This window comes from Fusarium flagelliforme, assembly GCF_020744385.1.
Source record: "Fusarium flagelliforme strain FIESC 12 MPI-CAGE-AA-0113 chromosome Unknown B0J16scaffold_6, whole genome shotgun sequence".
NCBI classification, from domain to species: Eukaryota; Fungi; Ascomycota; class Sordariomycetes; order Hypocreales; family Nectriaceae; genus Fusarium; species Fusarium flagelliforme.
Window position 1 is genome coordinate 1,752,873 of NW_025763508.1, and position 12,764 is coordinate 1,765,636.

A 12,764-nucleotide genomic window follows, 5' to 3' on the forward strand; every position below is an offset into this window, starting at 1 on the left:
TACGTACGTGGGGTGGTGTCCCTCATGTGGCTAGTGAGCTGAGCACCGCCACAGATCTCAGCCTTGCTTCACGTGGTCGGCCAGTCCCCGACCTCGGTACGGATTATTGGATAGTCCCCCGCAATCGAGCCCCTGAAGCTGAGCTCGTTGTCGGCCCTCGGGCTGCCCGCTGACCCGTTGTTGCTGGGGTAGATGGCCTCAGCTTGTAGCTTACTCCACTGTGTTATTGAAGCTGATAGTAACACCAACCACCGCGTATCTCGAATAATCGCCTCGAGCCTCGCTACATTAAACGGTGCATTTTGACGCAATCGCTCCAGGACAGTGCATTGTCATAGCTCTATCAGCACAAAAAGGCCCCTTGCGCCTTCTGCCATTGGCATCATTTCCTCCACCTAGCAATGCGACAGCGCGCTGCTTAAATGTCGCCCGATCATGGATCGTCGCGGTCGCGACGAGGAGTCTGGAGTCACTGGGTCCCTCTCGCAGTTACACTTACAGTCGCAACTGTAGGTGTTGCTGCTTGGGTATGGAGCCAGCGAAAGGACGGAGATGAGGAGGACGACCGCGGTCTTGACTATGGGCATCAACCCCGGGGAGGCGACAGTCAACCATACGGTACCCGCGATGTCGGCTCGCGCGATATGCAAGGACCGGAGAAACCGCCACGACCTGATGATCAAAGCCACGGAATTGCGCATGCGGACGAAGGAGGAAACGGTGGAGGCTGGGGTTCGCGCGTGTCTGGTGCTCTGCGACGAACACCGAGCCCGCAGCAGTTCTTCGATTCGACAGGTAAGACTGTGGCGGCTGGTGTCGCAGCTGCGAGTGCAGCTATGGGCAAGGCTTTAGCTTCCATTCGCGAGGAGGACAAGAGCCCCTTAGACGATACCAACCCCTGGCAAGAGGAAGAAGATGCTAAGATTGAACGAGCGCCCGCCGATACGTCTTCGCCACTCGTCGGCGGCAGTAGACGACGCAAGACGGTTGCGATTGTGGTATCCGCCGAGACAGGCGCCGTGCCTGAAGAGGAGGATGGCTTTCACGAGCACGCTGTAAGCAGACAAGGCAATACCTACATTTCCCCCACTGACGTACAGCAGTCTATACTCTCCCACATCCCCCGACACATCGACCATTCCAAGGTCAAGCTATTTGTTCTGATCTACGCTCCTGGTTTGAAGGAACCCACCTTGGATAGTGCTAATAGTAACCTTCCGCCAACGTCGCTGAGCTCTTCATTTTCTAACATTGGACACGATCAAGTTCAAACTCCCGCCGAAGAATCGAAGAATCAGCTGTATGCTTTTCGTGCTTTGGAACCACAGTATATGCTGACCACTCTTAGCGAATCCGCAAGCCCTGTCTACAACTCAATCTATTCGCAGGCTCTGGGTTTGGTCGAGAAGGAAACCATGGTCCTCCCTTTTACGACACCTAATGGCCATGTTCATATCTTGCGACACCTTCAACCAGAAGTTATCTATCTCCAGAAGGCTCTTTCTGGTCAAGATGGCAGTATCATCACGACCCTTCAAACCTGGCTTCGTCATGACGTCATACTGGTTGTTGGCGCAGATGGTGGTTCTGGTGGTTTAGCAGATAGCGAATCTGAGGCTGAGAGATCCAGTAATAAGAAGGAATGGTGGCAGCGACCCGAAAGAGTTGGAAGAGGACGTGGAGTTGTGGTCGTTGATAGTAACAGGCTAAATGATGATTGGGCGCGTCGAGTCCAGGGACGTGAGTAAGGCCAGACGCGTCTTGCGATATAGCACGAGATACCATGGACGTTTCTTTTTCGATTTAAAGTATATGTGTGAGGATTTCTATAGCACAAATGCACGTATTATTCAATTAAATTTTAAATTCACTTTCAATTTAAATATTTCACTCTGACATCAACGTTTCCTCGTTTTTTGCTTTTCTTCTTTGTCCCCCTTGTTCCTAGCTAGACCTGGAGACTCTAGTACACGTGACCCGAACTCTTCCGTAATCCAACCGACCTCATCCCAGGGAAACCACCCGTGATACGGCGACCAGGTGTACAACATCATCGAAATAATATCCGACTTTCCATACCACGCAACGGAATTCTGATGAATACAGTGGACAATACTACCATAACAGCTGTCCGTATGATCTGCATTCGATTTATTTGAATTGCGCTTCCTCGGAAGACTCGCGTTCCCTTCCCGCGATCACCAGGACCAACTCCGCATCACGCAGACGACGACGTGCGACGACCTCGATTCATTCAAAAATACCCTTTCGGACCCGGCATTGTGCCGCTGCAATTGGACCATTCATGTTTTCGCATTGAAAAATCATCAAAACAACATTAAACTGATAAAAGCGGCCGACATACCGTCATAATCGCTAGCCCCCGCGGCGCAGCGCGACTTCGTCACGATGGCGCCAGTTGGACCCATCCTCCAGCAAAATGTCGCCAACAAAGTGAAGCGCCCCATCCCCCCTGGCATCCAGACGAACGGCGCGACAACACCATCGAAATCATCGCCATCGCCGTTAATGTCCGCCAAGAAACCACCGCCGAGTACGAAGCAGCCGCCGCATTCTGCCAGCGACAGGGCCATCACGGCATCATCCGTCCGACCTGTCAACCGAGCTCGACGAGAAACAGCATCGCAACTACAAGGCCGACATTCTAGGAACAGTGCTGGCCTGCGTTCAGCGTCTATGGCGGCGGATCAATTAGCCCACGATACGGAACCTCGACCCTATGGTACGTTTATACCTTGGCATACTATGTGTCGTTTACGTGCTAACAATTGTGAAGTGGTCACAGATCAATACATCTTGAGCAAGTTCGCCGGCCGACCTCCGTCTTTGATCGTACATCTGCATCCCAACCATTTCCGATTCGATAGCCAAGATGGCATGTTTCCATACAAGTCACCTATGAAGATCTTCGTCGACCACGTCAAAGCCCGCACAGTCCCTCATGATCTTCTTTCCTGGTTCAACGATGCGGGTGTGTCGTTCTATGATGGATGTCTTATCGTTCAACTTCACGATCACAAATCTCTTACCCAAGCTAAAGATGTTGCTAAGCCTGTTTCAACGAAGGGTTCCATGGTGGCATCGTCGATCCATAACTATAACCAATGGCTGACACCTTCCCCAAATGTTCCTTTCCCTCAAGAAGGCTCGCCGAACATAGACGGGAAGCCAAAGCCAGGTAATGCTGCGGAAAAGGAAGAATCTCCAGTGCCAGCCCCTGAAGAGCAGAAGGAAAAGGCCAAGAAGCCGCGTGTCTTCACGGTCGTTCTCCATCCTACGCCAGAAAGCTTACAGATGGATTTACTTATCAAGGCGTCTACCCCTCAAGGGGCTAACGATGTATCAGGGCAACCCCCTTCGACTCCTATGTCTCTGGTTCCACCAACACCGACTGCTGCGAGCATGCCGCCTCCCGCAAAGCGCCAAAAGCGTGAAAAAACAGAACTCGACAGTAGCAACATCCATGAGGCAGAGGGTCAAATCCTCCTTGCTACAAATGCGCCCTTGGTGCTTGATCCCACAAATACAATAGAAGAAACTATAATTCTGCTCGAGGCGATGAGCCACCCCAAACACTCACATGCTCCTCCAGAACCCAAGACGCGCAAGCGAACTCGCGCCGAGATGGCTGCGGACGAAGCACAAGCTGCAGAGACAGAACGTTTTATGCTTTATGCAGACTCGCGTTTGGCGCCCAGCGCGAATGGTGTGCAAAATGGCGGCACAGCGGACGTCGACGCTTCTAACGGCGCATCGACATTTGAGCCAAGATTTGAGCGCTTCAAGATTCTTGACGAGATCAAAGCACAGCATAATGAGAAGAAGGAGCAAGAGAAACTTAAGCAGCAAGAAGCGGACCGAAAGCTACAGCAACAGAGAGCGCAAATGCAACAAGAGGCCGTCCAGAACGCTCAAAAGCAAGCCCAAGAAGAACGCAATCGCCGTGAAGCTGCAGCCAGAGAGAACTCAATGCGACAGGCTGAACAACAACGACAGGCACAAGCACAAGCACAGGCACAGGCACAGGCACAAGCTCAGGCCCAAGCTCAGGCTCAGGCTCAGGCTCAACAAGCTCGTGCACAAGCTGCAAGCCAGGCTGGCCAGACCAATCAAAATGGTCAGAGGCCCAATGGAAATCAACAACATGCTCATCCTCAAACGAATGGAGTCAATAATACTGCTGTGGGCACTCCTCAAATGGCTAATAACATGCCGCCACAGGCACAGCCTCGTTTCCAGGCCCAAATTTCACAACCACCGGCATCTTCTCCTGTGGCTCGACAAGGAACTCCTCAACACATGTCGTCTCCGATGGTTGGAAGTGTCCCTATGCAGCAGACCAACTCCGGCATGGCAAACAGTCCTCCACGACCATCATCTATTGTTCAGAACCCGGCCGCCATGTCTGTTCCTATGACTCACAATATGTCGTCCAGGGGTAGCCAACAAAGTCACCCCTCAGGGACACCGAGGATGCCTCATTCAACCCCCAACATGGCGCAAGGAACGCCCGTCAATCGGCCCGCTATGACCGCTACTCCTCGCATGACCCAGGTCAGCCCGCCACCAGCTATGATGGCACAAAACTCGCAACCTGGCCAAGGCATGATGATGAACAACCCAGGTATGAACCAACCGAACCAACAATTAGCCGCACAGCTTGCACAGCAGCGTGTTCTTCAGCAGCAGCAGCAATTGTTACATAACATGAACAATGGCAACATGAGTCAGATGAGCCCGCAACAACAGCATTCGATGATGCAGATGATGCAGAGGCAGTTGATTGCTCAGCAACAGCAGCAGCAGCAGCAAGGCAACATGCTATCCCCCCAACAGCAGCAGCAGCAGCAGCAGATTGCCGCTCAGTATGCTCAGCAAATGCAGAACATGCAGGGCAACCAGATGCGGCAATTCCCACCGCAGATGCAGGCACAATTGCAGCAAATGATTCGTATGAACCAAATGAATAATGCTCAAATGGGCAACAGTCCTATGCAACGCCAAGTCAGTGAGCAGATGATGAATGGAAACAACAATATCCAGGCTTTTCAGGCAATGCAGCAGCAGCAACAGCAGGTGCAACAACAGCAGCAACAGCAGGCGCAACAACAGCAACAGCAGCAGCAGCAGCAGCATCCTCAACACCAAATGGGACAAATGGGTCCTATGGGCCAGCAAGGGGCCCTTCAGCTCCAAGTACAGGCCCAGGCTAGAAGCATATATCAGCGAATGCTCCAATCGGCAATCGTGAAGCACGGCGGAACGGATAAAATACCGCAGGAGCTGCTTAATAAGATGAAGTCAGCTAGTATGGGCCAAGCTACAACAATAATGCAACAGCAGATGCAGCAACGCAGGCAGCAGCACAACATGCAGCAGCAGCATAATATGCAGCAGCAGATGCAGCAGCAACAAATGCAGCAGATGCAACAGCAGCAGATGCAACAACAGATGCAGCAGCAACAGATGCAACAACAACATTTGCAGCAGCAGCATAACATGCAACAGATGCAAGGGATGAATGGCATGATGGGTGGCCCTCAGGGGATGTGATGTTTTGACCAGGATTTGAACGGGAGTTGAACGATGGGAAGAGTCTATGTTATGGCAGACAATAGGGACAGGTTGGGTGACCACGGAGTTCAGGATGATCCAGGATTGTTCTTATTTGTTTTTCTTTTTCATGTTTACGAGTTTGGGCAGACTTATACCCCACGGAAAGCGTTCATATCAAGTCAAGGAATTCTTGTCAACTGCTCATAGTCATGGTCTTTCATTATTGGATAATATAAAGATAGGTATCTCGACCGTACGTGTGTTGCCACAGGCACGTATTGGCAGGGACTGGAGTAGTAAAAGAGTCGTTCAAGATCATCTTCTCAAGTATACACGTGCTTGATAGCTAACTCGCATTGAGTTAACCTAGCGAAGAATTTGCGTTTTCGTTCGCTATTTGTAACCTATATCCAAAGTAGTACGCTGTAGAGGTTTGATGTTCTGGGTGGCTTGTGCTGTCACGTGCAGCGCAGTTTGCGACGCGGAATGACACAACCGCCAAGACAGCAGGAGCTTCCAATCGTTGACGCTACCTACGTAAATCCGCGATACAGTAGTTCAAGGCAACGTGACCATTTCATCACGCAGCTTTTATTACATTACAAGACACGCGCAAGAGACTCTATCCGGCTGAGCCTTTTCGTTCGTTCAAGTATAGCGGCCACGTTTCAGCAGTTTCTTTTTCTTTCCATCCGCAACCCCGTCCTTCCGGTATCATCGCATAACCTCTATCCCTACATCGGCTTCCGTGCTGTTCTGTCAAGGTCTTTACAATGTATCGACCGGATCTATTGGCATTTCTACTGCCCCTGTTGGCTGCGCCAGCTTTTGCAGCAGAGACCCTCGACTGTGGAAAGATTCGCGCTGATGGGCATACATTTGATCTCTCTAAGCTTGGTGGGCCGCATTCAGTTGTGACGACGCGATACAGGCCCAACCCACCCGAACACTATAACACAACCTATACATTGGACATTTGCAAGCCGTTGAAGAAGAGCGGCGGCAAGAAGTCACCAGAATGTCCGAATGGCACTCGGGGTGCGTTAAGACTTTACCACGATTACAAAGCTTTACTGACAAGCTCTAGTTTGCGCCATTACACACCTTCTCAAGACTGACGAAGACAAGAAAGAGACCGACGAGGTTACGAACGTCGTTGCGATCGCAGGAAACCTCGAGAACGCTGGTGGTTCTCGATTCGAGTGGACTCCTACAAGACTTAGCACGGCCGAGTCGAACTCTGATAAGAAGAAGGAGGGTTTGCGGCTTGTTCTCATGGGAGGAAAGGATCCTTTATCCGGTCCTTCCAAGGAGAGGACCGACCAAAAGGCCATTGTTGAATTCCTCTGCGATCCTGAGAAGGAGGGAACAGAAGGCGAATGGGTCTCCGAGGAGAAGTACGAGAAGCGAGCGGACGAAAAGAAAGACGATGATAAGAAGGAGGACGGCGACAAGGACGAGGGCGAGTCTACTCTCGAGCATCAGCTCAAGCATGACAATGCCTCGCTTGTCTGGGATGGCTTTGAAAGCGAGAAGAGTGCCAGAATTCTGCGCCTGACATGGTACACCAAATATGCTTGCGAAAAGCGAGAGGAGAACGGCGGTGGTGGCAGCGACGATGATCGGGAGAGCACCAGTTCCCACTGGGGATTCTTCACTTGGTTCACCGTCATGTGAGTACATCCATCGTTTGATCTTTGCAGCGGTTTCTAACGGACCTATCTAGTGCTTTCCTACTTATTGCTGGTTACCTTATCTTCTCGTCCTGGATCAACTTCACTCGCTACGGCGCACGAGGATGGGATCTTCTTCCCCACAGCGACACTATCCGCGACATCCCTTACCTGCTCAAGGACTGGATCCGCCGGGTCTTGAACACTGTTCAAGGTACAGGCAGCCGAGGCGGATACAGTGCAGTTTAGAGCAAGTTAAGAATTTGGATTTGCTTTTGTATCATTCGAAGTGAATATCAGACTTGACAAGGTCTGTTTGTGCGCGAGGGGCTATGGTATGGCGCTCATGCTAGCAATTCATTTTTAGCTGGTTTGTATACATAGGTTGGGATTTCCGGTCTTGCGGTCTCGTATCATGGAATCGGGTGTTTAGAGCAAGATGCGAACATGCAGTGTTAAGGAGTCAGCGTTGGGCAGGTTAATGCAATATTCATACAGCTGCGTCCATGTTCTGGCGTTAAAGTGTGTCGCGACAGCTGTCAAATTTATCATGACTCCATGTTAACGAACAAGTCTGGCCCTTTGTCATAATCTGACTTTTACTAATAGTAGTCTGCGCCGAGTAGTTTCTGTGAGTCAGTAGAAAGAATACACCAGTCAGTCGAAGATCGGGAAGAATTGGTGATTGTGTTGTACAGGGCGCGCCTCAGAAGAAGACTTGAACTCACTAACAGGGGTTAGAGAATAGACACTGCATCATGATTCCATAGCCTGACTCAATAGTTTCCCCATAATCAAGACCCTGTCTTGTTATGGCAGCTCGAGTGGCTCCAATGTGAGTAACTTGGCCCAAATAAAGTTGCTAGCGTCACAAATTGGCCTGCGATAGCGGAGGCGATTGATAAGATAAAGCCACAAATATTCTCTCGTTGAACCCCTCCAGACCAATACAACAATTCCTGCATATCCAGTTTCTTCCTCCCCCGTTTGTCTTTTTTATTTTAATTTCTAGCATTGGAACATTCATAATCGCAATGGCTATGCGACTTCCCCTCCGAGCTCGATTGGCCAGCTCCTGCGCCATCGCCCGTCCTCGGATCGTTCGCCGAGGTCTTGCTTCGCTGCCAAATGCCGACGTCGCGGCCGACTCCAAGAGCGCTACCATTGTGAACGAGCATGCGCCTTATATGGTCGCTACATATGCTCGCCCCCCGCCTGTGTTTGTCAAGGGAAAGGGTTCATGGCTTTGGGATGCAGAGGATCGCAAGTTTCTTGATTTCACTGCTGGTATCGCCGTCAATGGCCTGGGCCACTGCGATCCTGAGTTTACTCGTATTATGACTGAGCAGGTAAGTCAATTTTCGCACTCAGTTGTTGTATGTGACCATTACTAACATTAACACCAACAGGCCGAGACCCTCGTTCACGCTTCTAACCTCTACTACAACCCATGGACCGGCGCCCTGTCCAAGCTCCTCATCGAAAAGACCCTCGAGTCTGGTGCTATGCACAACGCCTCCTCAGTATTCGTCTGCAATTCCGGATCCGAAGCCAACGAAGCCGCTATCAAGTTCGCCCGCAAGGCCGGCAAGATTGTCGACCCCTCAGGCGAAAAGGTCGAGATCGTCTCCTTCAACAACGGTTTCCACGGCCGAACTATGGGCAGCTTGTCCGCGACCCCGAACCCCAAGTACCAGAAGCCTTTCTCGCCCATGGTCCCTGGCTTCAAGACTGGTGATTACAACGATATTGCAGGAATCAATGCGCTGATCACTGAGAAGACGTGCGGTGTGATCGTGGAGCCTATTCAGGGCGAGGGTGGAGTTACTCCTGCGTCCGAGGAGTTCCTCGTTGCGCTCGCTAAGCGATGCCGTGAGGTTGGTGCTGTTCTGATCTACGATGAGATCCAAGCCGGTCTCGGACGAACAGGTACATTCTGGGCTCACGGCAACCTGCCCAAGGAGGCTCACCCCGATATCCTCACAACAGCCAAGGCTCTCGGAAACGGCTTCCCCATCGGCGCTGTCCTCGTGACACAGGATGTCGCTGATAAGATGAAGGTCGGCGACCACGGTACCACCTTCGGCGGAAACCCTCTTGCCTGTCGCCTGGCACACTACATCGTCGGTCGTCTTGCCGATAAACAACTCCAAGCCGACGTTCTCGCCAAGTCAGAAATCTTCAAGCAGCGCTTTGCCAAGCTACAAAGCCAATACCCCGACCTTGTCCAGGAGGTCCGCGGTCGAGGTTTGATTCTCGGTCTGCAACTATCCCAGGATCCTTCACCTATTGTCAAGGCTGCTCGTGAGCGTGGCCTGCTTATCATCACTGCTGGTGTTAACACATTGCGATTTGTGCCCAGCTTGACTGTGACAGAGGCTGAGATCAACCAAGGACTGGATATTTTGGAAACTGCTATTGCTGCTACTCGATAAAGAGTGTGTATACTTACTCGTGGGGTTATATGGTGTTCATGATTACAAGGCTAAAAGTCGATTTATGATGTAGAGAGCGGAGCTAGATAAAAGACTAGATACCATATACTGATTTATGTTTTACGTCGAGTTCATCTTCTTATATCTATATACCAGGGCAACGTTAAAGTAAACTCAACCCAAACTGGTGTAAACGGAAACACGGTCGGATCTCACTCGCTTCACGCGTGCCCTTTGGGGGGTGGCAGTTCCTGGTTCGAGCCCAGGGTCTGGGAATACCTATTATTTTATTGACCTGATTTCAGTTTAAAGTTTTGGCTGATGATGCAGCCCTGTGGCCTGGTAGCCTTACTGAACCTTCGATGTTGTTTATTTTACTGTCGACAGGCAGCGAGGGTTAATTCTATATATATCCCATATATCAAGTCTGGGGGGATACGTTTGTATGTGGCCAGTCCTAGACCATAGTCGGCAGTTAGGTGAAAGCTTTCTTATGTAGTCCCATTCAAAATTGATACATGGCTCATATACACAATACGCCTCATCATGCGCTCAACGCCAAAACCTCCGTAAATACTACCCCTTCTATGGTACTCTAGCAAATAGCATGTGTCTTGCCATGTTTGCCCTGGAGAGAATGTTGCTCGTCCTGGAAACTGTTAGTTGCAGAACATACATTCATAGTCGGTTACTTACCTTGTAAACAGGATGGCCGTGCTTTCCACGCCCCATGGCAGAAATGTGATTCCTGATATACTCCTCACGCTTCTTAATCGATTCCTGATCCGTTTCCTTGAGAAGACCGTGACACAGCTTAACATCACAGATGAGCTGATCGCACCGACTCTTGGTAAAGTCTTCTCGCACGACAACACGTAGCATCTTAACTCCAGAGTTGGGAGCCATGGTGTAAGCGGGAACGACCCAACCTCGAGAACGCAGGTGGTGAGCAAGAGCAAACTCGTCGTAGTAACGATCAGGATCTCCGCCTTCTTCGACAGTCTTAAAGCGGAAAGCTACGAGAGGGAGACCCGCGCCTGAACGTTCTGACATGATGACGAAGCCGAGGTTCTCAAGGGTTTCTGTCAGGTAGTCTGCTGTGCGGGTAAGATTGCTCATGATAGCGCGATAACCGTGCTTGCCGAGACGAATGAGTTGGTAATATTGGCCGATGACTTGCGATGCACCCTTGGAGAAGTTGAGTGTGAAAGATGATTGGTCGGCGCCGAGGTAGTTGATGTTGAAGACGAGCTCTTGAGGGAGATACTCGGGAGATCGCCAGATGACCCAGCCAACACCAGGATAGACAAGACCGTACTTGTGGCCTGAGACGTTGATAGAAACGACCTTTTCACATCGGAAGTCCCACTCCAAGTCAGGAACGACAAAAGGAGCTACGAAACCGCCACTGGCAGCATCGACGTGGATCGGGACGTCAAGGTTGCGCTCAACGAGAAGATCGTTGATGGCCTTGATATCCTCATACTCACCAGTGTAAGTAGTTCCGAGAATAGCGCACATACCAATGGTGTTCTCATCGCAAAGATCAACAGCCTCATCAGGATCCATGACAAACCTGTCAGGTGTGCAGTAAACAAGCTTCTCGTCAATCTCAAAGTACCGAGTAGCCTTCTCCCAGCACACCTGGACAGCAGAGGACATGACGATGTTGGGATGTTCTGTGCTCTTGCCTTCAGCTTGTCTGCGGTTCTTCCAGCGCCTCTTCATGGCTAGGACAGCAAGCATGATGGCTTCTGATGAACCGACGGTGGATGTACCGACTGAAGAGCCAGGAGGTGCGTGAAACAGATCGCCGATCATGTTAACGCAGCGGTTCTGGATATCAGCGGATTGAGGATACTCCTCATAATCGATGAAGTTTTTGGAGAAGGACTCTGCCATAAGCTTCTCGGCTTCATCTTCCTAAAACGGGTGTCAGTGAAGCTATTCAGAAATGTTATAGTGGGGTCGTTCTGCCAGTCATCCCTAGCCAGAGCCAAGAAATGGTTCCGTCTCCGCTGGTGAGCGGGGGTAAGATCGATGACATTCTTGGCACGAAATGAACTTGGCCGGAACCAGAAAAGTTCATGATTTAGTTTGATGTAGTTTACGTACCATGTAAGTCGTTACGAAAGAAGCCAGACTGTAAATAGCAATTAGCTGTCGATTTCCGCGTCATATCGGAGTAAACAAAAACTTACTTGAGCATGGGGTTGTTGTCAAGACTCAGATCATCCTTGATCATGCGATAGGCAACCTCGCGGGGCATTTCACCCTCAGGCATATGATGCCTAGGAAGATCCATGCCTGCAAAGCGAGACCCGTAGACGCTGGTGGTGAACTCATCTTGATAGCTGGCCAGCTTCATCTGAGGCTTCTTGGATGTCCGAGAGCTTGATGAGCGGATGGATGCAGCGTCAGAGTCCTCTCCGCGCTGAGCAGCGGTGACAACAGAGAGATGAGCCATGTCGTCGACAAGAGAAGAAGAAGGGGCAGTTTTTGAGGGGAAATATCCGTTGGTTTTACTTGAGTTTCCTTGATCGTCTGTTTCAATGATGGGAACAGGCGAAGCAGCCTCACTTTCAGAATGCTGAACGAGACTCATGATGAATGAGGGGTAGAAGAAGCTCTTATAAAGACAATAATAGCTTGGTAAACACCAGAAGGTTTAATGCGATAGGCTAAAAAGGGAATACGGGTGTATTCTTTTTGTGGCGCGTTGAATATGGCTTGTCTAGTTGGTTGAGTCTTTTGGCAATGACGGCACGCCGCAGGTTGCTAATGCTTCAAGAGTTCAGTGGAGGGGTAGAACGGAAAGGTCGGCAATGGACGACAAAGGACGTGTAATACACGATGTAATGTGAGGGTAAATATGACGGGACACGAGAATATATGTCTTTGATTATAAGTCAAGAAAGAGTAGAGTTGAGTAGATATGAGTGATACGGGTGAGATCAAGAGGAAATCAAGATGGATTACAATGCAGAGCCACCGACTTTTTAAATGATCCCCTCACAAAAACATGAATAAATAAATGCCTCCAAAATAGGAACATGGAAATTCGGCACGGGGGTGCATA

At 50.4% G+C, this 12,764-nt stretch overlaps 5 protein-coding genes across 5 annotated transcripts; 4 read left to right on the plus strand and 1 right to left on the minus strand.

The window, feature by feature from the left end:
* Window positions 1-169: 169 nt before the first annotated feature.
* On the plus strand, window positions 170-1,896 carry B0J16DRAFT_347222 (uncharacterized protein). Its single transcript, XM_046128546.1, has 3 exons — window positions 170-1,055; window positions 1,104-1,300; window positions 1,349-1,896. The coding sequence occupies exons 1-3, from the start codon at window positions 423-425 to the stop codon at window positions 1,746-1,748; spliced, it is 1,230 nt and encodes a 409-aa protein (XP_045980147.1). The 5' UTR covers window positions 170-422; the 3' UTR covers window positions 1,749-1,896.
* A 146-nt stretch (window positions 1,897-2,042) lies between these two features.
* Window positions 2,043-5,949, plus strand: B0J16DRAFT_173326 (Spt20 family-domain-containing protein). The gene is made up of 2 exons (XM_046122448.1): window positions 2,043-2,743; window positions 2,798-5,949. The coding sequence occupies exons 1-2, from the start codon at window positions 2,410-2,412 to the stop codon at window positions 5,572-5,574; spliced, it is 3,111 nt and encodes a 1,036-aa protein (XP_045980148.1). The 5' UTR covers window positions 2,043-2,409; the 3' UTR covers window positions 5,575-5,949.
* A 401-nt stretch (window positions 5,950-6,350) lies between these two features.
* B0J16DRAFT_387404 (autophagy-related protein 27) lies at window positions 6,351-7,499 on the plus strand (the record flags this gene model as incomplete). Its single annotated transcript, XM_046131675.1, has 3 exons — window positions 6,351-6,615; window positions 6,665-7,250; window positions 7,304-7,499. 3 exons carry the CDS (start codon window positions 6,351-6,353, stop codon window positions 7,497-7,499), a joined length of 1,047 nt encoding a protein of 348 aa, XP_045980149.1.
* Window positions 7,500-8,202: 703 nt separating this feature from the next.
* B0J16DRAFT_290983 (pyridoxal phosphate-dependent transferase) lies at window positions 8,203-9,813 on the plus strand. The gene is made up of 2 exons (XM_046124270.1): window positions 8,203-8,599; window positions 8,660-9,813. Exons 1-2 carry the CDS (start codon window positions 8,285-8,287, stop codon window positions 9,683-9,685), a joined length of 1,341 nt encoding a protein of 446 aa, XP_045980150.1. The 5' UTR covers window positions 8,203-8,284; the 3' UTR covers window positions 9,686-9,813.
* A 467-nt stretch (window positions 9,814-10,280) lies between these two features.
* B0J16DRAFT_357445 (pyridoxal phosphate-dependent transferase) lies at window positions 10,281-12,290 on the minus strand (the record flags this gene model as incomplete). The annotated part of the gene is made up of 4 exons (XM_046129542.1): window positions 10,281-10,334; window positions 10,382-11,608; window positions 11,801-11,828; window positions 11,887-12,290. The coding sequence occupies 4 exons, from the start codon at window positions 12,288-12,290 to the stop codon at window positions 10,281-10,283; spliced, it is 1,713 nt and encodes a 570-aa protein (XP_045980151.1).
* Between the last annotated feature and the right edge of the window lie 474 nt (window positions 12,291-12,764).

What these genes read in the sequence shown, in the direction of transcription:
- B0J16DRAFT_347222 (XM_046128546.1), top strand. Translation starts at nt 423, where the DNA reads ATGTCGCCCGATCATGGATCGTCGCGGTCGCGACGAGGAGTCTGGAGT. An exon ending in ATGGCTTTCACGAGCACGCT is followed by an intron (nt 1,056 to 1,103) that starts GTAAGCAGACAA and finishes GACGTACAGCAG; the next exon opens with TCTATACTCTCCCACATCCC. An exon ending in GAAGAATCGAAGAATCAGCT is followed by an intron (nt 1,301 to 1,348) that starts GTATGCTTTTCG and finishes GACCACTCTTAG; the next exon opens with CGAATCCGCAAGCCCTGTCT.
- B0J16DRAFT_173326 (XM_046122448.1), top strand. Translation starts at nt 2,410, where the DNA reads ATGGCGCCAGTTGGACCCATCCTCCAGCAAAATGTCGCCAACAAAGTG. An exon ending in TACGGAACCTCGACCCTATG is followed by an intron (nt 2,744 to 2,797) that starts GTACGTTTATAC and finishes ACAATTGTGAAG; the next exon opens with TGGTCACAGATCAATACATC.
- B0J16DRAFT_290983 (XM_046124270.1), top strand. Translation starts at nt 8,285, where the DNA reads ATGGCTATGCGACTTCCCCTCCGAGCTCGATTGGCCAGCTCCTGCGCC. An exon ending in CTCGTATTATGACTGAGCAG is followed by an intron (nt 8,600 to 8,659) that starts GTAAGTCAATTT and finishes TAACACCAACAG; the next exon opens with GCCGAGACCCTCGTTCACGC.